The sequence below is a fragment of the Trypanosoma cruzi genome, genomic scaffold (assembly GCF_000209065.1).
Source record: "Trypanosoma cruzi strain CL Brener 1047053517083 genomic scaffold, whole genome shotgun sequence".
In the NCBI taxonomy this organism is placed as follows: Eukaryota; Euglenozoa; class Kinetoplastea; order Trypanosomatida; family Trypanosomatidae; genus Trypanosoma; species Trypanosoma cruzi.
This window is the reverse complement of record NW_001849564.1, coordinates 1-24,707: the sequence shown is the minus strand read 5'-3', so window position 1 is coordinate 24,707 and position 24,707 is coordinate 1. Positions and strand designations below refer to the sequence as shown.

The 24,707-nt window shown below is 53.5% G+C and overlaps 4 protein-coding genes and 1 pseudogene across 4 annotated transcripts, besides 11 other annotated features; 3 read left to right on the top strand and 2 right to left on the bottom strand.

The window, feature by feature from the left end:
* Nucleotides 1-24,707: a sequence feature (areas not merged during assembly with more than two copies in the genome that could not be assigned to a particular haplotype).
* Tc00.1047053508869.75 (hypothetical protein, conserved) lies at nucleotides 196-1,077 on the bottom strand (the record flags this gene model as incomplete). The annotated part of the gene is made up of 1 exon (XM_806209.1): nucleotides 196-1,077. One exon carries the CDS (start codon nucleotides 1,075-1,077, stop codon nucleotides 196-198), a length of 882 nt encoding a protein of 293 aa, XP_811302.1.
* Nucleotides 2,113-2,133: a sequence feature (AT_rich).
* Nucleotides 2,304-2,994: a mobile genetic element.
* Nucleotides 2,324-2,549: a mobile genetic element.
* Nucleotides 4,149-7,878: a mobile genetic element.
* Tc00.1047053508869.59 (mucin-associated surface protein (MASP), putative) lies at nucleotides 8,945-10,051 on the top strand (the record flags this gene model as incomplete). The annotated part of the gene is made up of 1 exon (XM_806208.1): nucleotides 8,945-10,051. The coding sequence occupies one exon, from the start codon at nucleotides 8,945-8,947 to the stop codon at nucleotides 10,049-10,051; it is 1,107 nt and encodes a 368-aa protein (XP_811301.1).
* Nucleotides 9,109-9,452: a microsatellite.
* Nucleotides 9,476-9,655: a microsatellite.
* Nucleotides 11,681-11,710: a sequence feature (AT_rich).
* On the top strand, nucleotides 13,934-14,524 carry Tc00.1047053508869.50 (mucin TcMUCII, putative; the record flags this gene model as incomplete). Its single annotated transcript, XM_806207.1, has 1 exon — nucleotides 13,934-14,524. One exon carries the CDS (start codon nucleotides 13,934-13,936, stop codon nucleotides 14,522-14,524), a length of 591 nt encoding a protein of 196 aa, XP_811300.1.
* Nucleotides 14,798-14,969: a sequence feature (A-rich).
* Nucleotides 15,676-15,696: a sequence feature (AT_rich).
* Nucleotides 16,539-21,278: a mobile genetic element.
* On the top strand, nucleotides 21,280-21,762 carry Tc00.1047053508869.20 (annotated as a pseudogene).
* Nucleotides 22,117-22,722, bottom strand: Tc00.1047053508869.10 (uncharacterized protein; the record flags this gene model as incomplete). Its single annotated transcript, XM_806206.1, has 1 exon — nucleotides 22,117-22,722. The coding sequence occupies one exon, from the start codon at nucleotides 22,720-22,722 to the stop codon at nucleotides 22,117-22,119; it is 606 nt and encodes a 201-aa protein (XP_811299.1).

The window sequence follows — 24,707 nt, the reverse complement described above, 5'->3', positions numbered from 1 at the left end:
AGAGAAATTCAGGGAAGTCCTTTGCAATTGTCAAGGCTTCAGCGGACAAAGACAACATATCACTGCGCATGTTTCTCTTTTTTTACTGGTATGCCATTGCCATTTGGGATCGTTTCACTGCGTGAATAACTTCCGATAGTACTTTGTGGCGTCTCGGCTTTTGTCTCTCTCTTCAACTAGACGACCCCTTGACTGTCATGAAAACACACGCTGACGGAACTTGACCGACCCACGACACAGAGGGCAATGAGTCACATTTGTTGCGCATGCATCGCATAGGCAATAATGTCCACACGGAACGAGCACCGTTTCCTTGGGAGAAAAGCACACCACGCACCTCTCATGCTCATCCGTCTGTTTATCATCGTCACCATTTTCTAATCCATGACACAATCGCTGTGAGACTGCTGTCGCATGGCCTTTTGAGGGTGAGCTGACGCCTTCTTCAACAAAACAAAGCGGGATTGAGCCTTCAGCTGACAGCAACTGGCACAGCTTCTTGACGACATCACAAAGTGAGGATGAAACTGGATGCCATGCTGCTAGCTCCGGCGTGTGACAACGTCCGGTAGCATCAACGTATTTGTGGTTGCTCGCTATCCTGCAGCCTTGTTCCGCGCTGAGGAGAAACACCAGAGGAGGCTCAATGGGGTACAAGTGCGTCAGCCATATCTGCAAGGGCAAGACATAACGATGTGGTGGCGCTTGTTCACGGCTGTCTGGGGTTAAAGAAGTGTGGTCGCTGTTGCTCTTCTTAATAGTAATGGGAAGCCCACCATAGATGCAAAGTTTTTCCTGTTGTGTCACTCCCCAAGTGGCGTCGCGACAGTAGAAATGGAAGGTGTTGCACAAATTCTCGACGTCGTGAAGGATGCGGCCCAGAACTTCAGGCTTACAGTGTGAGGAGCTACTAAAGAAGCGAGTAATAATTTCGTTCATGTTATGCTTGATTGTATGCTTTCCCCTAAATGGCAGAAGGAAGCCACTCAGGAAAGGGAGAATAAACCATGCAGCAATAATAAGGTTGTGGGGACCTCGTAGAAAGAAGGTCAGAGCGTCTTCTTTTCCAGTTCGCATTCCCATTCGTAAACCAAATACAGAGCCTCCCTCTCCCTCTCTCTTTCTCCATATATATATAGTTCAAAGGAAATAGCGGGTGCGCTGGAGAAGGAAATTTCACCACCCATATCGGTATTCAATTACAGAAAAAAGTCTCTCGCAGAAACCCGCATCTATGGGCAGGAGAAAAGAGATGGAAATTCACTCGGTGGGTGAAAAACGGCCTGAACTCACTTCAACAGCGGTTTCTCCAGCGGGCTCCATGCGTGTGTCGCCTTTCATCGGCTGCATCGGAAGGCAACGTGGATCCGCGCCTTGAAAACGCCATGCCTCCGGTAACGATGTATAAGATCGGGAAAGAATTATTTTCCACACGCCCATTCCCCAAGCATGCGGCACGTGCAAGAATCCCAAGCTCGTGTCGCCAAGACAAGTTCCATAAACCAACTTTCCAAATCGATGGAACGCAATGTAAATTTCCAGAATCCAGTGCCAAATATGAGTCCATTGCGTTTCTGTTGCTTGTTCATCGTGTTTTTTCCAAATAAATTCCATAACCCACACGCCGGCCACCGTCTTCGAGCACGTCCGCCCTGCCGAGTGGAAACGTAAAAGGAGGTCCCGGCCCCCGGAGAGGGCGTGAAACGCACACGATACGCCATGCCACCGAGCTAGCACGGTGGAACGATGATCCCCGCTGCCGAGAAACAATGCAACAAGGAGCTACACAATTAAAGGACTATTGTTGAGTTCAACAAAGTCGCTTTTCATTTCCATATTTGTCGAAGAGGAAATTACACCCTCATGGTCATAAATTCCAAACCAAAAGCGGATTCTACTCAAAATAATGGTGCCACTCTTTTTCAGGTGTTGGGCTAAGCATGTCTTTTCCTACCACCGGCATCCCGACAAAAGTATTTTGCCGTCAAGTTGAACATTTGTTCAACAGAGCCGCTGTTCTCCCAGTAAGCGCACCGCACGGCGTGACGCCAGTTTGCGCAAACAGTTCTCCTTCCTAACACTGCGCTCCATCGAGCAAAACAGCGTCTCACGATAATATAAATAAATAAATAACGGAAAATAAACAAGCAACCGCCGACGTCTCGCACGCAATAAAAGCTCCGGCAACCAGGGAACAAACACCCTTCACAGGTGCTCGTATAGAAGCAAATAGCTATTAATCGCCTAACGCAGTTTGCTGCATGCCAAACGTCCCAGTGGCAGAACTAACAACCCACAACCGCCTATACAAAGCAATATTGGACTGGGCTGCTGGCCGGATCCTGAAATGATCTAAAGAAGTCAAACATGACGGATGAAGAGAAAAGTTAAATAGAGAGGCCGTGGGTTCGCCACCTCCTCAGTGTCTGCTCCAAGAATATATATTCGGACTGCCACTGTCATGACACGATGTACTTTGTTAGTACTAGATATATTATAACTCACGAAGTGGCAAACTTTGGACTCCTCCTGCCACAAGACCCCGCCGCTTCCCTTCGCCAAGTCCTGAAGTGTAAACACGCGACCACGCGGTATGCCGTCTGCGGGGTTTTCTGCTGACACCACGTAGGCAAAGGATGCCTGTGTCCCGCGAGACTCCAAAAACTCATTTTTCCGTTGCGGCTCCCGCGTCAAGGCGTGTGATTTCGAACTGCCTTTATTCGCCGCTCCTTGCAGCAAAGTATTGCCACCAACATGTCGATGGTGGACCAAGAAATGGGAAGGCAACCAAAAACAAGCTGCGCACAGAGAGCACCTCGGCCCGCATGATAACAAGAAGGCTTCCTCTTCCATTTTCCTCCAGTAATCTTAGAGTAACAGGGGTTTGAAAGAACTCAAAACATATTCGACCATGAATAGAAGAATCAGTCCTAACGGCACACGACAAATAAGTGCAATTGATGATACACTTAGGATTGTCCTCAATAATTTGTCTTAAACCCCCACCTCACCCCACGAGGCACAAACAATAATGTGCCCATTGTATATATGCATGCACACCCATGCAGGCCCGTTGGTGCTCTCTTTTGCACGACACGCACCGCTGCCGTCCTGCCTGGCTGCATGGGCGGAGCACCGTAACTGTTTCTGTTTTGTTTTCATTGAGTGGGCGACCTCCCTCTCTCTCCCTCTGTGTGTGTGTTTTGCTTTACGGGAGCAATGAGAGTGTGTGCGCTGGTCGTCCCACGCTTCGGCCTTTTTATTGTTTTTCTTGATGTTGTGGTTAAGTGCACGCATTACACTTGTTTTCGATTATTGTTGGCATGCTTTGACTGCGCTCACGTGATATTTCTTTTTTCCTTCTTTTTTCTTTTGAGATATTGCCAGTGTTTCCTATTCTTGCCCAGCCATGAAGTATTTTCTGTTACGCCGTGCGTCAGTTGATCCACGTCACACCACGGTCTGCAGTGCTGCTGGTGCTTCTGGTTGTGATGATGCTTGTGATGTGTTGTGCCAGCGGGTGCTTTGCTGCCAGCCTGACGTACTCCTGCTCCTCTGAAAAGGCGATGCGTGCGGACAGGGCGAAGTCAATCCCGGCTGTGGTGAGGGACGTGCCTCTTGGATCTGAGGGTGCGTCGCAGACATGCACCGTCATTGGGAGGAACGGATGGGCGCCCACCCGCATCGATGTGTAGACAAGGGACCTGGATGGCACCAGGAAGTATTGCAGCTCAGAGCGGTATTACGCAATGAATTCATTTTTGGCAATTCCGAGTGTGAAGGTGACGTTTTTCTATGCTGAGAAAAGGGAAGTATTTGTTTCGTTATACTTTGCAGCCACTGTTCGTTAATGGCCTGCGGGCTGTCCGTAGCGACGTGGCCAGTTTTTCCGTCTTGAACGGTGCTGTCGTGCGAGAGGTGATGTTCCCAAATAGTCGGATGCTCAGTTGCCGAGGACGGGGGCATTCCCACTGCGTGTGCGGCAGGGCCTTCCCGTGGATTGTCGCGGCTCAGCGGCTGGTGTTGATTGCAGCAGAGGAGTGGCTGAAGGGCTACGGCTGTCATTCGAGCCTGCAGAGGTGCGTTGTCCGTTTTTGCTCGTTGATACGCTTGACATTTTCGGTAGTGACCTGCGCGCGAGGCACCTGTGGGAAGACCGTGGAGCCGTCGCAGAATCCACATGTGAGGCCTTCTGCGACGAGTGGAGTGCCAGGGTTAGTGCGTCGGGCGTGTGCCTTCATACTGTGGACGGAAGAGAAGACGCTGCTGCAGCTTGGGCGGGGCGACGTTGATCTGCTGCTCGTCGTTTTACGAGGAGGTGCCGTGGACACGCCAGGTGGAGGTTCCGGAGGAGGTCGGGGCGGTCCTGCCTCTTCAGTGAGGGAGGAGCAGCACCACCGACATAATGGGTTGCCTGTGATCCGCAGGGCGTGTGCCGGTCTGCCGAGGAGTGGGCAGGAGTTGCATCGCACCTGCGCACAAAGTCGCGATTCGATGCCCGATGTCTGCCTGCACACCAGGAAGACAGCCCTCGCCACACCAACGAGCGCCTGGCGGGCGGTGTGTGCGAATTCTTCTTCCTCCTGGAATTCCTTCCAGTACAACCTCTTGACGGCGGCAAGGAATTCCACGTGCCAGATCGGGACGCCTCATTGCTGCAGGGATCGTGCAATCGTGGCTTCTTCGTCAGCGGCCTCAGTGCGTGGGGCGCTGCAGTGCGATGGGGGAAATATGAGGTGTGCGGGGTGAACTCGCTTCACCAAGGAAAACAGCATAGCCCAAATCTCTTCAGCAACGCAGTCACGCACGGCCAGTGGGGCAGCGCGGAGTGCCTCAGTTGCCGACAGGGAGTCGGTTGACACCGGGGTTTGTGTGGACGATTGGGATGTTTCCGGACGAGGAGGTATGAGATGTCTAAAGCCAATTTTCAGTGACAAGGCTCTCTGCTCCCTATGAGCGTGCGAGTATGCCGGCTGCTGCACGATGGACCTCCACAGGGAGACCATTTGTCTTTGTGGGGCTGTATAATGGTGCAGCGGATCCAGATGCGAGTGCAGCGGATCCAGATGCGAGTGCAGCGAGTGATGAAAAACCGTCTGTCCATAATTCAAAATTATAATCTCCTAGAGGGGAGTAAAGGGAATTAAAAGCCGTGCGCTTGACATCGTCAGAGGCGTCGTTGGCAAAGGGTGGCCGATAAAATTTCACGTTATTGCAGCCCGCAGCGTCTCAGGGAATAATTCTATGTTGGGTAATAGGAGGAGCGTGATTGTGGTTGTGTGGTATCCCAATAGTGCCACATACACATTCTAATCCATTAATAACGGCATCTCTCGGAAGTGGGATTGATGTCGCCGCTTTCCCATGCATGGACAGCGGCACAGGTTCCGAGTAGATAAGGGAACTCAAATCCCCGTGATTATGGAAACGTATATAGCGTTCGTGTTGATTGGTGTCACTGAGCCAGAGTATCCTCCGGAGCGGGAGAGGATTGGCTTCCAATTAGAAAGATGTATCTTCCGTTGGTGCACTAATGCCAAGGTGCGTTTTACAACTGTTGCGGTACAGTAATTCCGTATTATGGAGGTAGGTGGGGGCAAGGCATGGGACAATTGCCTCGCCAGAATACAGTGACACACCATGACCGTATCCAATCGAAAAGGATTGCGTATTGTGATGGAACGCACCAGCCCGTGCAACCGGTCGCAATTGGTAGCGGCGTGGCGTTGTCTGCTTTGCAGCGGTGGAAGCGTGCGGACCAGAATTAAGAAGTCGATCGAACGTGGTGTCCAGCAAGCGCACTGGGCGTGACTGAATACGCAGGTTCCTATTGCCAGGATGGAGATCGACCATTTCCTTGTCAGACCGTGTGTGTGAAGAGGTGTGGAATAGAGCAGCTTCGCTCTTATCATCGTTGATTTTTAGGTTGTGCTCGGCAGCCCATGTCGTTATACGTGACAGGGCGGGTTGCATTGCCGCAGCACATGCATGGATGCCCGCACCTGAGGCAACAAGTATGTGTTCGTCAGCGCACATGAGTGCGGAGGCGGAATAGATGTTGTCCATGCGCCGCGGCAGATCATCCACACAGTAGAGGAAGATTTGGGTCCCGGGACGCTGCCTTGTGGTGCTCCAGTTGAGGCGAGTTGTTTCCGGGAGTGCATACCCTAACATAGCGGCCCCGCAGGTAGTTGTGCAGCCAGAGTTTCGTTCGGTGGCCGAGGCGCGGAAGTCTGTCAAGCATGCCGAATAACTTCCCATTGTCAACGGTGTCGACCGCAGTCGAAAAATCAATCAGGCCACGAGCGAGCGATGGTGACGAGGGTGTTGTGTGTGGGCGCCGTCTCCAGAGCGCTCATACTCCACAGTGCTGGACTCATTCAATCCACGGTAATTTTACCGTTAACAATTGTTATCACGTCCGATGTTGAACGCGAAGGTGTGAACCCGAATTGACGTGGGTGGTGCGGCAATAACGCTGATAGACGGCGGTGAATCATTCTTTCGGTTTAGTAACACAGAGAGCAGCGTGATAGGTCTGTAACTCTCTGGGCGGCATGGGCCCTTCCTAGGTTGGGGAATGGGAATAGTGTCCACCGTATTCCAGGAGCCAGGCAGGCTGCCATTTGCGAAGGAGTTGTGGATCATCGTTCTGAGTGTGCCATGCGCAACGGGCCCGAGATGGTGCATGAACTCATTCGACATGTTGTCGTGGTCAGGGGCTGAGCCGAGCGAAGAGTTACGGATGGCCACGTCAGGTACATACGGCGTGAGAGGCCGATCCATTTCCCAGTCACCAGGAAACAAAGGAGTGCAGCGAGCAGCAGCAGCAGCAGTATAATGTAATGTGGCACGTGAAACCGCACAAAATGGGGGAGGAGCAGATTTGCCTGTTGCCGAGGCAGAGCGCAGTCCGAAGTTCAGTGCGGAGCACCACCGATTCCAGGGGATGAGGGTGCGGCGCCGCCACGCCGCGGAGATATCGCCAGCTCGGGCTGGATGAGGCCCCAATTTTTTCCGCGCGGGCTTCCAGAAGCATAGCGAAGCTACGGCGTAATGTTTGATTTTAGTCCTCCACTTTTTGGATGAATTCGGCTCGAAGCAGGCTGTCTCTGGCGAGGCGACGTGTGTGCTTTGTGTGCTGCTTCGGCGGCGGACTCGGCTTGTTCCATTTCGTTCGTCCAGATTGTTTTGGGCTGTCGCGGCTGCTGTGCGGGATATGGCGCTCAGCTGCTCGTAAGATACCACTGCGAATTTCCAGACATGTGGACGCGGCGGCAAGGAGTGTTTCACACAACGAAATGAAATCAGGCCAATCCGCTTTGCGCAGGGCAAAAGTGGCTTTCTCCCGCCGAGGCAGCGTGTTGGCTAGTCGCGGAACGCCCTCATCCATCCCCACCGAGTAAGATATTCAGCAGTGGTCATAATCGATGTAGGGAGTGGATTGCCAGTGGGTGACACGCAGTACACGATACGCAGCCACGTCAGGGAATGAGACATTACGATTTGTGATCCGCGTTGCCTGCGCCGGGTCATTTGCCAGCTCGAAATCCATGTCAATTAGAGTAGAGGACAAATCCTCTCCTCCGGTCGTTGAAGGCGTATGACTGTCCCGGAGTTCATGATGTAAATTCAGTTCACCCGCGATAATCGCTGCGGGCTTAAGCGACGAATGGTACTAATAAACGAAGAGCCTTGAACGGTTGCTGTGGGAGGGTTGTAGAGATTCACCACGCAGATGCTGGGAAATCCCTGTGGAGTTGCACGGACAGCAACGGTCTCCAGGCAGTTTGTGCCAGGGAGCGTCAGGCGCTCGCACGGCAGAGAGTGGCGCACCAGAGTGACACCGCCACCACCGCGCCCAGTGCGGCCTGAAGAAAGCTATTATGGCCGGTTAGTTTTGCCGCTGTGGCAATTCGAGTATTTGTTTCCTGGAGAAGAACGATGTCAGGTGGACGCTGCTCCAGTCGCGCAGTAGATGAAATCTTTTTTACGGACGAGAGGCCTGCAATGTTGAGCTTCCAATTAGTGATTTAGCCATCCTCCTCGGGCCAGAGTTCTTGTGAACGTCACCGCCACGGGTGATATCAACGGAGTGACCGCAGCGAAACGGCCGTGCAGTTTTGCCCGACAGTGTGCAAGCAGACCGCTTCACCTCCCCGCACCGGGCATGGCGTGGAACCTTCTCGAGGGGTGGAGTCGTCTTGGTCTCCGTCGTGCTCGCAGCAACGCCCTGCTGCGGAGTTCCTACATGCAACCAGAGCCCAGCACCGCGAAAAGGTGCGACTTCATCGCTGTGGCTTACCGAATGTTGTAAAGGACCTCATTTTAATTATTTTTTTCTTTCTTTTGCTGCTTGTGTTTTATTGGAATAATAATTATCTTTGTGTTTTCCCAATGGCTGTTTGACTGCTCTACACATCATTATGAGTGACGTTTTTTCCATCTTGTTTTCTTTCCTGTCCAGTCGCTGTGTCGGCCTCACTGCTGTGCGTGCCACGGACTGCACGTACGAGGACTGAAGGAACACGCCGGATGCCGGATGAATTATAAAGGATTTTGTGTGGGCTGGTGGAGCAGCAAGATCTTTTCTTTTTTTATCAGATTATTTTCTGCCATTTTTGCGGGGAAGATGTATACACAAACACACGATCGTCTATATTGTGTTGCATGGCACATGAAATAAAATTGCGACCTAATCTATTTTATTCATCCTTTCCGGTGTTACTGCCGGACTATTAACCCAGTTTTTATTTATTCTTACTTTAATTTCTGATTTACGGCGCGCTGTGCATTTTTTGACGTTTATTGGTTTACTGTTTCTCATGAAATGCGTGCTGCTGCTGCTGGGATGGCTGTGTGAATTGTTTCTTTTGTTTTTGCTTCACTCTGCGTTGACGGGGAGTTAGTTTGTGCTGAAGGCTGCACGCAAGTGACAGGAGTGATGGCGATGATGATGGCTGGCCGTGTGCTGCTGGTGTGTGCCCTCTGCGTGCTGTGGTCCGTTCCGGCCGATGGAGATATTGTTGTTGTTTCTGGTGGGGAGGACAACATTCTGAAAGAATTATTTATTCCAGTTGCGAGATTGCAGTTAAGACGAGAACAAGGAGCAGCAGAAGCAACAGCTGACGCAAAGGCAGCAGCAGAAACAGCAGCAAAAGAAGCAGAGGCAGCAGCAGAAGCAGCAAAGGCAGCAGCAGAGACAGCAGCAGAGGCAGCGGCAGAAGCAGCAAAGGCAGCAGCAGAAGCAACTGAATCAGCAGCAACAAACGCAACGACAGCATCAGAAGCAGCAACAAAAGCAAAAGCAGCAGCAACAAAAGCAAAGGCAGCAGCAGAGGCAACAGAAACGGCAGCAGAAGCGGCAGAAGCAGCAAAGGCAGCAGCAACGGCAGCAGCAACGGCAACAGAAGCGGCAGAAGCAGCAAAGGCAGCAGCAGATGCAGCAGCAGAGGCAGCAAAGGCAGCGGCAGAGGCAGCAGCAGAAGCAGCAGAAGCAGGAGAAGCAGCAGTACATGCAGATGCAGCAATAATATTAGCAACATCAGCAGCAGAAGCAGCAAAAGAAGCAGCAGAAAAGGCAGCAAAAGCAAAAGCAGCAGCAGAAACAGCCGAAGCAAAAGCAGCAGCAGCAGCAGCAGAAAAAGCAGCAGCAACGGAAGCGGACGCAAAAGCAGCAGCTGCAAAGACACCAGAGGCAGCAGCAGAAGCACTGCGAGGTACAGGAGTCGGAGAAGACGAGGTAAAAAAAGCAACACATGATCAGGATAATTCAGTCGAACACCATTCTGGAGAAAAACAAGAGCTTATAAAAGAAGAGGAACGACAAGAAAAAGAACAGCATGAAAAGCAGCAACACCAACAGCGTGAAAATTCCGCAGGAAATGGTGAAGAATCCGCGAAAGACAACACTGCTAATGGTACAAATGCAACCGCAATTAAGGACTACAGTGACAGCAGCACCGCGGTCTCCCACACCACCTCCCCTCTTTTGCTTCTTCTTGTTGCGTGTGCGGCTGCTGCTGCGGTGGCGGTGGCCGCGTTAGAGTGAGGGAGAGAGAGCCGTGCACCGCCCGCACACACACTCGTCCTTCTCTCTCTCTGTGTGTGTGCCCCTTGCATGGACTCTCGCCCTCCCCTCACCCCACGAGGCACACACATAATGTGCCCATTGTATATATGCATGCACACCCATGCAGGCCCGTTGGTGCTCTCTTTTGCACGACACGCACCGCTGCCGTCCTGCCTGGCTGCATGGGCGGAGCACCGTAACTGTTTCTGTTTTTATTGCATTGAGTGGGCGACCTCTCTCTCTCTCCCTGTGTGTGTGTTTTGCTTTACGGGAGTAATGAGAGTGTGTGCGCTGGTCGTCCCACGCTTCGGCTTTTTTTCTTTACTCGTAAATTTAATTTTTTTTCGGCTTGTTTCAAAATTCTTTTTTCATTTTTTGTTTGTTTGTTTTTCCAACGTCCCCCATCCCTTCTCTTCTTTGCTTTCGGGGGCAATCACTATGGACGTTTTTTTTCTTTTCTACTCTTCCCTCTTTAATTGTTTGTTGCTGCACTCCTCCTGTGAGGGGTGCCGTGTGTTTCCGCCCAACTGCTCCACTCGCACACCCACCGACACGCTCACGACGACGGCCCTGTGCGCCTCGCCTGCTGCACGCATGAGGAGGGGCCGCGACGAACGGCGCGCTGAGGGAGCCGTGACGTGTGGGCGTGCGACGAGGGCCTGTGGGGCGGAGCGCACATTTCTTCCCTCTTGTTTTGTTTTCTTTTATTGCGGTCAGGGCGGGCAGACACCCGCAGCGCCACACACACACACAGCCACACCCTGCCGCCGTGTTTTTAAGATTTCTTTTTTCTTTTGCTGCGCTCACTCTCCCGATGGAGTGACGCGACCGCCGTCACGTCTGCGTGCTTCCCTCAGTCCCCACACACGAGTGACTGTGCTCTGCGGGCCGCACTCACGCGCCGATGAGAGGGCTGAGGGGAGCAGCAACACGCAGATGACCCCGTGAAATATAAACGATGTGCGGACACACAGAGGGTCGGACGGCTGAAAGACATTTAAATATCTTTTAATTTTATTTTGCGGGCAAAATATATACGGACAGTTTGGTGTGGCCACACGGCAGCCGGCTGCTTTTTAAATTTTTGTGGAACAGTAATGGACGATTTCTTTTTATTTGTAATTATTTTGTGTGATGGGGTTTGTGTAAGACGAAGGGGAAAGTTTTTTTTTGTTTTGAATAAATACTGTGTGAATTGCCGCTGCTTGGACTGCGGTGCAATCGTGAGTTTGAGCGGTCTTCTTCTTGTTGCTTCCGCCACGCACCTCCGCTGTACATTTTGTGCGTCCCTCCACATACTCTGCTTCCTTTTCTCTGCTTCTTTGCTTTGTGTTTCTGCAGGCACACACACAAGATGCACATTGCAGTGGATTTGAATGCTTCTTTTGCAGTGCATGCTGGCAGTTGCGTGTGGCGGCTGTTGTCTTCCTCCGTGGCCATGAGGAGAAGGGAGGAGGGAGTGCGCAGCCCGCGTCACCTTTCCTGCGGGTGTGGAGCACCGCGTATGGGCAACAAAAGGAAGAAACACGTCACTCCTGACAGTGCGCGGCAGGCAACCGTTGGGGAAAAACACAGGAATGCTAATTATTCCAATAGGGCAAAGGCAGCAAAAATAAATAAATAAAAGAAAATAAAAAAGCTTAAATTATTGACAAAACTCAGTGGGTAATGCTGGCAAGCTGCACAGTTATTGCTCCACGAAAAGCCGCAGTTCCACCCTCCCTCACACCTCAGCAGAGTGCCGCAGTGTCTCACAGCCCCAGAAGCAGAAGCAACAACACGCGAGACAGACACCCATGCACGGTGATGTCACCAATTTCGGCCATGGTCAACAAATCCGTGAAATGTCCGTGCTCACAAAAACCGTTGCTCACAAGTGATGCTGCGTTGTGCTCCGATGGGATCTCTGGTTTCCCAGACGTTGTGCGCAAATAATCCTGTGCGGCATCACCGCCACACGACACGTTATCACTCGTTCAACATTTGCTAGGGCTGTGTTGGGCTCAGGCGTGGCTGTTGCACCATCCAAGGGCATTAGATCACTGTTGCTGAGTGAATCAGGGCCGCTGCCCGTGCCCACGGCGGTGCGGGCAGACGTGCCCTATTCATGGTCAACGTGTTATTAGTCGCTGGCAACTGTGTTGGCGGTGTACGGCTCGTTGCCTCTTGTTGAGCATGCGTCTGGATCCGCTGCGCTGCCACTTTACTCCCCGGACAGCCGCGCTCCCTGTGGGCCTCACCGCGCAGCTGCTGGCAGCCTTGCGTGCTCCTGCCGAGCGGAGTGTCCTGCCACTGAGCTTGGCCACAGACAGTTTTCAGTTCCCCGCCTGGCAGCAGCATCCCAATCGCCCACACGAATTCCTGCCGCCACAGACTCCCTCTCGGCGATGGAGTCACTCCGTCTTGGCTCGCTGGCGGCGCACGACGACGTCGCCGAGGAGATTTGTGTCGTGCCGCTTTCACTGGTGGATCGAGTTCGCACTGTTGGCTTCAAATGCTCACCATGACACTGCGGAATCCCACGCAACGTGACGGCGGACGCTGATGCCGTCATTGCACGATCCCTCCCGCAGGACTGCGTCAATGCCTGGCACGTGGGCCTCCTCACTGCAGTCAGGCGGCCGTACTGAAAGAAATTCCAGGAGGAAAAGGAGGGCGCGCACACCGCATGACGTGCGCTTCTCGGTGTGGCGGAACTCACTTCCTGGTGTTGACCCGGACATCGTGCTCGATCGGCGGATCTCCGCACAGGCGCGATGCGACTCCTGCCCGCTCTTCGACAGGCCCGCGCGCCCTGCGGATCACAAGGAACTCCCTGTGTCGGTGGTGCCGTCCCTTTCTTTACCGAGGAGACCGGCCCGCCTCTGCCTCCGCCGGAACCTCTTCCCGACGTGAGCACCGCAACATCTTGTCGACCAGCGAGCGGCGGATTGATGTCCTCCTGCCCAATCGGCTGCAGAGTGCGCCCGTTTGTCCGCAGCGTGACGGCACATTGTCCGACGTGCTCGGCCTGGCGTTATAATAGTCAGCGAGGCCTCACATGCGGATGCCGCAATGGTTTCATCGTCTTCTTGGCAGGCACCTCGCGCGCTGGTCGCCACCGAAGATCCAAGCATGCCAGTAGGCAAGGCACGCAGGAAGCACAAACGCGGACACTCGAGATGGACCCGGCTCTTCCGCCACCGCCTCACCACAGACGCCACGTGCTGCTGATCCCCGACGGACCACGGGAGACTCCGCCTCATCCACTTTGGTAATGTCCTGTCATTGAGAATATGGATTGTGACTGTTTGGGACTGCTCCAGCCTGCACGACGGCCTGTTTGCAACGGCATACTTGCCACTTTTGTACGGGGAGCCCTTGCGCTATTTACTCATTCCGGCGCGAGAAAAACAAGATAACAAGTTATTTTGTGATGGATATTGGCTGCACTTCCCGTGGACCAACAATCCACGTGGTGTGCGGGGATCTTCTTTTTTATTATTATTTTTACTTTGCTTTTGTGTTGCTGTGTGCGCTGCACCTCCTCTTGTGTGTGCGTATCCTCCGTGAGGGGTGCCGACACGACGGACCGCTCTCGCCGTGTGTGCATGCGGTGGAGCCTTGTGTGCCGCTCCTGTTTGCTTCTCCCTCTTCCATCTGTGTGTTGGTGTTGCGGCAGGGCTGTGTGTGTGTGCCTGCTGCCGTGGATTGGAGTGTGTGTCGTGCGTGGTGTGCGGCGTACGGGGCATGCCTGGCTGCTGCCCTCTCCTCATGTGGTGTGCCCTCTGTGTGTGTCTGCCGCACCTCTCGTCTCCCTGTTGCTCTCCATGCCCCTCACTGTGCAGATCAGCTCCACACCACTGAACGACCACACTCACGATGATGATGTGCCGTCTGCTGTGCGCCCTGTTGGTGCTCGCCCTGTGCTGCTGCCCGTCCGTGTGCGTGACAACAAGTGAAGGTGAAGCTGGTGAATCTGTTTCAAGGGTTGACGAGAAAGGGGAACTCGATGGGGCGACGGATCAGCAGAGTGCAACTTCTTCGCCACAAACAAGAGAGGAGGAGGAAGAGAAAGAGGAACAGAAATCAAGTACGTCGACTCATACGTCACAGGAAACGGCTAAAGCAACCGGAACGCCACAGTCAGAAAGTAATTCCAATAATACAAAGGATCAAGATCATGGGCAATCCACTAAGGAACAGACGGAAAATACGAACACTAACACGTCAAATGAACAACATAAGGAATCAAATGCACCAACCACGACCACCACAACTACAACAAAAGCACCAACCACAACCACTGCACCAGATACACCAAGTAATACAACTACAGAGGCGCCAACCACGACGACCACCCGCACACCGTCACGTCTTCGCGAAATTGACGGCAGCCTCAGCAGCTCTGCGTGGGTGTGTGCCCCGCTGCTGCTCGCCGTATCCGCGCTGGCGTGCACCACTCTGGGCTGAAGAGGTGTGTGTGGGCTGTGCGTGCCAGCACTCAACCACGGGGACATGTGTACGTCCACTGTGGTCCGATGTAAATAAATAAGATAAAATAATGATTGTGTTTTGCTTCATTTGCCTCCGCTGCGCTGCTGTGTGCTCCATGCTGTTGCCTCCGTATTTGTCACTTGGCACGCATCCCAGACACACTCATATGCATGACACGCACACGACTGTTTGCGTGGACGCATTTATGGGTTCTGGTGCATGCACACTGGAGCCATTCGTTGCAGCTCCTTTTGTTTTGTGTTTTTACTTTCTTTTTTTTATGTTGTTGTTTTGTTGCTACTTGTTTTTTTATGTGTTTATTTTTCTTGTTTTTTACTTCCTTCGGGGCGTTGTGAGTTTTTTTCATTTTTTAATGGTTTATTTTCTTTCATTTTTTCCTTTTTCTGTTTCCTAATCTTTTGCTCCCCACATCCCTTCTTTCTTTTGCTTTTGGGGGCAATCACGATGGAATTTCTTTTCCTTTTCTACTCTTCCCTCTTTAATTGTTTCTTCTGCACTCTTCCTGTGAGGGGTGCCGTGTGTTTCCGCCCAACTGCTCCACTCGCACACCCACCGACACGCTCATGACGACGGCCCTGTGCGCCTCGCCTGCTGCACGCATGAGGAGGGGCGGCGACGAACGGCGCGCTGAGGGAGCCGTGACGTGTGGGCGTGCGGCGAGGGCCTGTGGGGCGGAGCACACATTTCTTCCCTCTTGTTTTGTTTTCTTTGCGGCGAGGGCGGGCAGACACCCGCAGCGCCACACACACAGCCACACCCTGCCGCCGTGTTTTTAAGATTTTTTTTTTTCTTGCTGCGCTCACTCTCCCGATGGAGTGACGCGACTCCCGTCATGTCTGCGTGCTTCTCTCAGTCCCCACACACGAGCGACTGTGCTCTGCGGGCCGCAGTCACGCGCCGATGAGAGGACTGAGGGGAGCAGCAACACGCAGATGACCCCATGAAATATGAACGATGTGCGGACACACAGAGGGTCGGACGGTTGAACGACATTTAAATATCCTTTAATTTTATTTTCGGACAAAATATATGCAGACAGTTTGGTGTGGCCACACGGCAGCCAGCTGTCTTTTGTTAATTTGTGTGGAATAGTAATGGACGATTTCTTTTTTATTTATAATTATTTTGTGTGATGGGGTTTGTGTAAGACAAGGGGGAAGGTTTCTTTTTTTGTTTTGGATAAATCTTGTGTGAATTGCCACTGCTTGGGCTGCGGTGCAATCGTGAGTTTGAGCAGTCTTCTTCTTGTTGCTTCCGCCACGCGTCTCCGCTGTATATTTTATTTTGTGCGTCTCTCCACATACTCTGCTTCCTCTTTTCTACTTCTTTGCTTTGCGTTTCTGCACACACACACACGAGATGCACATTGCAGTGGATTTGAATGCTCCTTTTGCAGTGCGTGCTGGCAGTTGCGTGTGGCGGCTGTTGTCTTCTTTCGTGGCCATGAGGATAAGAGAGAGGGAGTGCGCAGCCCGCATATTCTTTCATGCTGGCAGTTGCGCTCTTGTGCTGATGCTGCTCGTTCGTGTGCGTGACGGCGACAGGAGACGATAATAATGATGACAGCAGTCCTCCCAGCGCTGAGCTAGGGAAACCATATCCTACAAAAAAAATGCCTGGCGCATTACAGCCAGAGGGTGAGGAGACCGGTGGGCCACAGACAGAGAGTGGGAGAAACAGAGAGGAGGGTTTGTGAAGTCAAGGACCTTCTTTGCCAAACTAAGAAGGTACAGCCATCACTGGACAGACATCAGTTCCGCCAGAGACAATGAGTTCGGCTAACGATAATCCAGAGCCACGAGGCTTGGCAACTCAGTCTCCACACACACACAAGGTGCGGCCGGTATGTCAGATGCAAAAAAACAAAAAAGCGCAGGAAAATACACGAGGCGACGAGAATCATAAAACACGGATATCAAACGCGAGGATGAAAATGCCAAATAGTACCACCAATAAGACTACAACAACGCTATGGGTCAGCCGGCCACCTCAACGTGGTGCCAGGGTGCAGTACTCTTTGCTGGAGAGGAAGCCAAGTGCCTGCTGCCCATCCGCTGCACGCGGAGAGGCAGGAGGCGCCGCACAAACGGGTCGGAAGGGCACCAGATGGAGCCATTTACATGGCTGCCCGCGGAGCGGTATTTCTATCCGCTGCTGAATTCCATCGGCGCTTATCAGCGTTACACATACCGTTCGCGTGCCGTATGTGACGCGCAACGACAAAAGCTACTGCTAAGCGGAGACATTGAGCAGCACCCAGGCCCCATAGCAGTACTCCAGATGAACGTTTCTTGCCTCACGCCGTCAAAACTCGCAACATTAATGGCGCAAGGAGCAGACATAGTAGCCATCCAGGAGACTTGGAAGTCGTCAGAGCAGATCGCCAGCATGCACACTGGAGATTATGTGCTCTATGCACAGTCGCGCATCGGCAAGGGAGGCGGTGTGGCGGTGCTGGTGCGGAAAACTCTCCGCTCCAAGCGTATACCTCTCACCATCCCCCAGCATGACACCAGCCTTGAAGTGGTGGTGGTCCAGGTTGCTCTGGACCAGAACCGTGATCTTATTGTAGCGAGTGCCTATGTGAGACCACCACCGCAAGTAACGCAATCCTTCAGGCGGTTAGTAAACTGCCTTCCAGCCTCGTCGCCGCTCCTGCTGTGCGGGGATTTCAACATGCATCACCCACAGTGGGAGCCATTCTTGGAGACTTCTCCAAGCGAGGTTGCTGCAGAATTTTTAGAACTGTGCACGGATGCGGGACTCACCTTGGTTAACACCCCTGGTGAGATCACGTATGCCCGTGGCACAAGAGAACGATCCTGTATCGATCTGACATGGTCAAAGCATTTGACTGTGTCAGATTGGTCAGCTTCCGTGTCGCCGCTTAGTGATCATTATATGCTGACATTCACGCTGCATCAGGCATTTAAGGATACCATACCTTCGGCACCTAAGTTTTTCTACAGTTGGGGGAAGTGCAAGTGGGATTTATTCATCAAGGACTTCGACGCACAACTTCCGGCATACGACTATAAAAAGCAGTCCACCGGCATTAAGGCTTTCACGAGAGCGCTTATAACTTCGTATCGACGACACTGCCCCCGCGGCATGCACAAGGACGGTCCCAGGCTTTGGGACGACACTCTCATGGAAGCAGAGCGGATTGCTACCGACAGCAAGGCCCGCCATCTACAGTCACCGACGCCCGACCGTGAGGCAGAAATGCAACGGACAAGGAGTCAACTCTTCCTCCTACTCCGAGAGCGCTTGCGCAACACGTATCTACGTCGCATCAGCAAGTTAAATCCAGGCGAGCCACTCGCATGGAAATACATTTCCGGACGAAAAAAGGCATCACTGCCATCTCCAACATCAATTTTATTAGGAGGTGGTCAACACACTTATAAAACAGCAAGGAGAGCAGCGAACGCTCTCAATCGCATCTTTCTTCCATTTCACCCCTCTCACAAGGCAGTTAGGATTTCCAAAGGCATCAACAGACAGAGTGCATCTTTGAACATTAATGCTTCTTTTCTTTTTGGGCAGCAGAACAACAACGAGTCTGCCGCTACATTTACTTCAGGTTCTTCACTCTCATCTAGTTCTGAGCCACAGGATAAAAACGAAGCTGCCACCACATCTGGTTTAGTTGCTCATCTTCACTCCCCTCTTGATGCACCTTTTAATCGTACGGAACTGCTTGCTGCGCCACGTAATACGCCGTATGGCAAGGCCCCGGACCGGATGAAGTCTACAGTGAGGCACTGCGACATGTTTCGTCAAAGGGCCTCCGATTCCTTCTTCGTTGCATTAACCACAGTTGGACGACCGGTACGATCCCGGTTGAGTGGAGACGCGCTACCATCGTTCCACTCTTAAAACCCGGTAAGTCGCCGGAACTGCTTGAGTCATATCGACCCATCAGCCTTACCTCCATTGTGAGTAAGGTTGCTGAGAAAATGGTACTGAAGAGATTGCTTTGGGTGTGGACGCCGCACCCCCACCAGTATGCATATCGTAGTGTGCGTACCACGACGATGCAGCTGGCACACCTGACACACGAAGTGGAGCATAATAGAAATCACTATTTCCAAGTGAACCTTCCCAAGAAGAGCGGTATTGGCAATCAACTCCACTACAGACCCCACCGGACCCTGCTAGTGCTGGTTGATTTCAGCAAGGCCTTTGACTCCATAGATCATCAAGTCCTCATTCGCTTGCTGGCTAATATTCCGGGGGTGAATTGTAGAAGGTGGCTTAGAAACTTTCGATGTGGTCGCCACGCGAAGACACGAGTTGGCCACAGACACAGCGATCGGCGTCCCATGCTGCGAGGAGTTCCTCAGGGGTCCGTGCTGGGACCGTATTTGTTCTCCCTTTACGCACACCCACTTCTCAGTCTGCTGAACAGCTTTGCGGGTGTCACAGCAGACATGTATGCGGACGACCTCTCTATTATCGTTAAGGGGCAGTCCCGGGAAGACGCCATTCCCACTGCCAACATGGTTCTTCAAAAGCTGCATGCGTGGAGTCAGGAAAATGGCCTGGCCATCAACCCGTAAAGTGTGAAGCTGCTTGGTTCACACTATCCACGCACACGGAGTCAGATTATGATCGTGAAGGAAAGTGGCCCCTGGTAGTGGCTGGATGTCAAATCCCAGTCATGACCATGGGGGCATCGCGAACTACGAAACTTCTCGGCATGGATCTCGATCCACGACTGACGCTAAATGTGGCGTCCACCAAGCAATGCGCTGCCACTTCGCAACGGATATCGAAGCTGCGTTGCATAGCGCACAAAGAGGCGGGACCATCTCCACATGACCTACGCACGTTCGTCATTGGATACGGTGCTTCCAAATTACGCTATGGCAGCGAGCTCATATGGGCAGTAGTGACGGATTCAGCGAAGAATGAGATGCAGAAGGCGTACGCAACTCTGGCACGCATTGTCAGCGGAGTTCCGAGCACTGTTGACCCGGAATCCGCGCTACTGGAGGCTAATATGCCGCCGCTCCACGTTCTTTGCCTGCGCGCGGCTCTCAATATTTGAGAACACACGCGCATGTCAGATGGACTGGATGCGGAGACCCCCGCCTGAGCCACCACCTCGCGCCGGTTTCCGCATCTCGCCATTATCTCGGGACGAGCTATATGCCTTCGTAGACGCATACACAAAAGACTATGGCATCACCGAGAGCTCACCACGCGAAGAGCGGTTCTTTCGCAGCTCCATTCCTCCCTGGTTTGCGGCCTCCGTTCACCGGGTCACCATCGGTGTGGAACTTCCGATAGACCTCTCAATAACGGACGATGAGGAGCTGATGCGGGAAAAGCGCAGAGTCAGCGAAGAGGCTCTGGCGCTGCACAGCCATCGTTCGTGGATACTTGCGACCGATGGCGGTGTCGACGTTCCCAAGTCAGCAGGGGTTGGAATACTGCTTTCATCCCTCAACTCATCGGAGATAATAGAAAAGGCCAGCATAAACTGCGGTGCACGCCCATGCAGCTACAGGACGGAATCCCGTGCGCTGCTTCTAGCCCTAGAGAAGCTGATGATTCCTCGTATCCGCCACAGGCGTAAAACCCTGCTTGTGGTTACGGACAGTCAGTCTCTTCTAGCGGCTCTAAACAAGGGCCCGCTCAGTCAGACAGACTGGACGGAGGATCGGATCTGGCAGCGTCTCTTAACACTGACGCGTGCTGGCTGGTCCGTGCACCTGCAGTTTTGTTACGGACATTGCGGAGTACATGCTAACGAGCTTGCAGATCAGTATGCGACGCAGACTATGGAAAGTGGACAATACACGGAGCAAGGAATCGCACCTTTGTGGCATACGGATCTGCTGACATGTTTTACTACCCAGCTCACCAACAAGTGGCGTAGTACCATTCGTCAAGACACTCATCGCTACATGCTTTGCGGCACAAGGCCATCAGATCTCAGCGGTAAGGACCTGATCACTCAGGAAGTTCTACACCGTCAGGAACTGGTTCACCTCGCAAGGGCAAGGTGCGGGGAATCTGAGCTCTGGGGCCGACTATGCTGGGCCGTGAGGGATTGCACAAACCAATGCCGATTCTGCAACATCTCACCGGAACAGTCTGCATATATGCGCTCTAACAACGATCCAACTGCACCGGGGACGGACACTGTTCCCCCGTCGGCGAGGGAGGAAGACGTCTCTCCAGTAAGGAGACGGACCCTCACACGCCGTCGGAAGGAGAAATGTCCGCACTGTGATTCCACATTGACGGGATTCTCGGGTCTCGTCAGTCACTGTCGGTCATTTCATCCGGAACATCCTCCACCGCTTCCCGAGCTCAAATGTGATTTCTGTGACATGGTTTTCCCCACACGGAGAAGCACCGCACAGCACAGAAGTCGCTGCGCACACAACCCAGACGCCACACGGCATCGAAACAGCAGTGCCAGGCGGCGATCTCTGCTGCCGCAGGATCAGCCACCTTCCACAAGCACGCCGATTGGCCCGCAGGAGACCTTGCACCATCTGCTTCTAGAATGTCCAGGCACCTTGGCTGTGCGTCAACGGCTGGGCATTGAACAGGACCTTCGCCTCGGAAAGTTCTCTCAATGGCAGTTGCTTCATAGCAGGAAACTTTTGTCGTTGCTCGACCATCTCTTCGGCACTCAGATGGCACTGTATAGCTAGACGCGCTGGTAAGAGTAAAAAAAAAAAAAAAACGGCAATGGAACGAAGAATTCTCAACTGCCTGTGGTAGGAGAAATTCAAGAGAAGAAGGGCACCGGCGTGAAAGCTATCGCTTCAACGGGTGGAGGGGAAAATTCACGATTGTCAGTCAAAAGAGTTGAAGAGATGAGTGATGCGACAAGGAAAGGCAACAGTGAAAGCAGCACCACGGCAACCGCGGCTCTGCGGTCTGATGCTGGCACAGAAGACACTCCAACCACCAATCATCCGAACCAACCCTCCACTGAAGGCGCAACACCACACGAAACGACTTCCGATGGTGAAGCTGCATCAGCCAACAAATACGATACGGTCTCTCAGAGTGCAGGATCCACAACAGCGTCAACCACAAACGCCAAAACAAATGATACGGCGAAGCCTGGCGACATTGACGGCAGCACCGCAGTCTCCCACACCACCTCCCCTCTTTTGCTTCTTCTTTTTGTTGCGTGTGCTGCTGCGGTGGTGGCCGCGTGAGAGTGAGTGTAAGAGAGCCGTGCACCGCCCGCACACACACTCGTCCTTCTCTCTCTGTGTGTGTGTCCCCTTGCATGGACTCTCGCCCTCACCTCACCCACGAAGCACACACATAATGTGCCCATTGTATATATGCATGCACACCCATGCAGGCCCGTTGGTGCTCTCTTTTGCACCACACGCACCGCTGCCGTCCTGCCTGGCTGCATGGGCGGAGCACCGTAACTGTTTTTTATTGTTTTTTGTAATTTTTTTAATTTGCTTTTGCTATGAGCGTTCATCTATTTCTTACTAACTCTTCCCTTCTCTTTTTTTGCTTTTTTGGGGCAATCAATAAGAATTTTTTTTTCTTTTCTACTCTTCCCTCTTTAATTGTTTCTTCTGCACTCTTCCTGTGAGGGGTGCCGTGTGTTTCCCGCCCAACTGCTCCACTCGCACACCCACCGACACGCTCATGACGACGGCCCTGTGCGCCTCGCCTGCTGCACGCATGAGGAGGGGCCGCGACGAACGGCGCGCTGAGGGAGCCGTGACGTGTGGGCGTGCGACGAGGGCCTGTGGGGCGGAGCACACATTTCTTCCCTCTTGTTTTGTTTTGCGGCCAGGGCGAGCAGACACCCGCAGCGCCACACACACAGCCACACCCTGCCGCCGTGTTTTTTGTTTTTTCTTTTTTGTTTTTTGTGGATGGGTGTGTGCTGCCACCGTGCGTGATTGTTGAATTTGGGGTCTTACCGCATGTATCGCTGTCATCCAGCTGTGCTTCTTGCTGTGCTGATTTGCCTCCCCGTGCTTCCCCTCCTTTTCCCGTTTCTCCAGCACACAGAAAACAAGTGTATGCACAGTGCTCTGCATGAATGCTCTTGGCGACGGCGGGACGTTGGCTTGCGTCCCGTGCTGAAATGGCGACGCGGCTGCACGATGCCCGCCATGCGTGACGTTGCCTGCTCTTGGGGTCATTCTCCTCTCTTATTTGTTTTTGCTGTGCTGTTTTCGTGCGTTGCTCGGTGTGTGTGATGACGCGTGACGGACGGTGCCACGATGGTCTCCTCTGACTATGACGGTCGCTGTGTTCTCGGCACACATCCACACACTCTTCCTTGTCTCTCTGTGGGAGTGATTGCAGCGGGCGTGATGGGGACACGACGGCGCCACCCCTCGAGAAGGCCCCACGCTCTGTCGGTTGTGGAGCGGCGAGGCGGTTTGCCTGCAGCTTGACTGGCAGAACCGCACAGTTGTTTTATTGCGGTCACTTCGTCGGCATCACCCGCTGCGGTGGTGTCCGCAAGCGCCGCAGCCCCGATGAGGATGGCCTTGTGGTTGTCTGGTGGCTCAGAACTTCAGGCCCTTCGCCCCTCAGGATTGCCCTTGCTGCTCGACAGGCGCAACACCATTCGTTGCCTTGGCTCCGCAGCGGTTATTTGCGACCTGAATTCGCACCATGAGCTGCGGGACAGTCGCTAGCCATCCACGACGGCAGGAGAGGACCTCGCCGCCACCCCAAGCGGCATGGAGATTGAGCTCTCCGACGACCCGGCGCAGGCAACGTGGATCAGCGGCTGCAGCGTCTCGTTTCCCGACGTGACTGCGCAACGCGTACTGCGTGTCTCCCACTGGACGTCCACCTGTTTACATGGACTCGGACCACCATCTGCCATCCCACACTGCAGGGACGGAGGACGGCATCCCGCGACAGGCAGGCATGCTTCCACGAAGGAAGCATGTCTTCGTTGTCCTGCGTGAAGCTGACTGTGATGCTTCCACCTCGGCGTGTGGAACACCTCTGGCCACTGTGACCACATGGATGGAGATGCACCGAGGCACTGTGCGAGCGGCAGCCGTGGCATTCCCACATGTATCTGTACGGACGGAATGGAGCAGGCCGAGTGTGTTGCAGCGGCAGCCTGCCACGAGCTGAAATGCTCCGCAAACGGGAGGACCGCAATCATGCACTCCGCCGTGGCTTCTCCATGCTGCCAGGGGTCCGTGCGAAACAGCTTGGTGCCCTCTCGATCCCAGGCCTGTGATGCCCCGAGGCATGGCGGCGCCACGTCCCTGCCCTCTGGGATCGGCTGTGCTGCGGTGCTGTTGGGACCGCGTCTGTGCTCTTCCTCCGCCGTAACCTCTTCCCGACATGAGCACCGCCACTCCTTGCCGACCAGTAAGCGGCTGATTGACGTCCTCCTGCCCACTCCTCGGCAGACCGGCACGCGGCCTGCAGATCACAAGCAACCCTCTGTGTTGGTGGTGCTGCTCCTCCTCTCACTGAAGAGGCAGGACCGCCCCGACCTCCTCCGGAACCTCCACCTGGCGTGTCCACGGCACCTCCTCGTAGAACGACGAGCAGCGGATCAACGTCGCCCCGCCCAAGCTGCAGCAGCGTCTTCTCGTCCGTCCACAGTATGAAGGCACACGCCCGACGCACTAACCCCGGCACTCCAATCGTCGCAGAAGGCCTCACATGTGGATTCTGCGACGGCTCCACGGTCTCCCCACAGGTGCCTCACGCGCAGGTCACTACCGAAAATGTCAGGCGTATCAACGAGCAAAAAGCGGACAACGCACCTCTGCAAGCTCCAATGACAGCCGTAGCCCTTCAGCCACTCCTCTGCTGCAATCACCACCAGCCGCTGAGCCCCGACAATCCACGGGAGGCCCTGCTGCACACGCAGTGGGAATGCCCCCGTCCTCGACAACTGAGCATCCGACTATTTGGAAACACACCCTCTCGCACGACAGCACCGTTCAAGACGAAAAACTGGCCACATCGCTACGGACAGCCCGCAGGCCATTAACGGACAGTGGCTGCAAAGTATAACGAAACAAATATTTCCCTTTCCTCAGCATAGAAAAACGTCACCTTCACACTCGCAATTGCCACCAATGAATTCATTGCGCAATACCGCTCTGAGCTGCAATACTTCCCGGTGCCATCCATGTCCCTT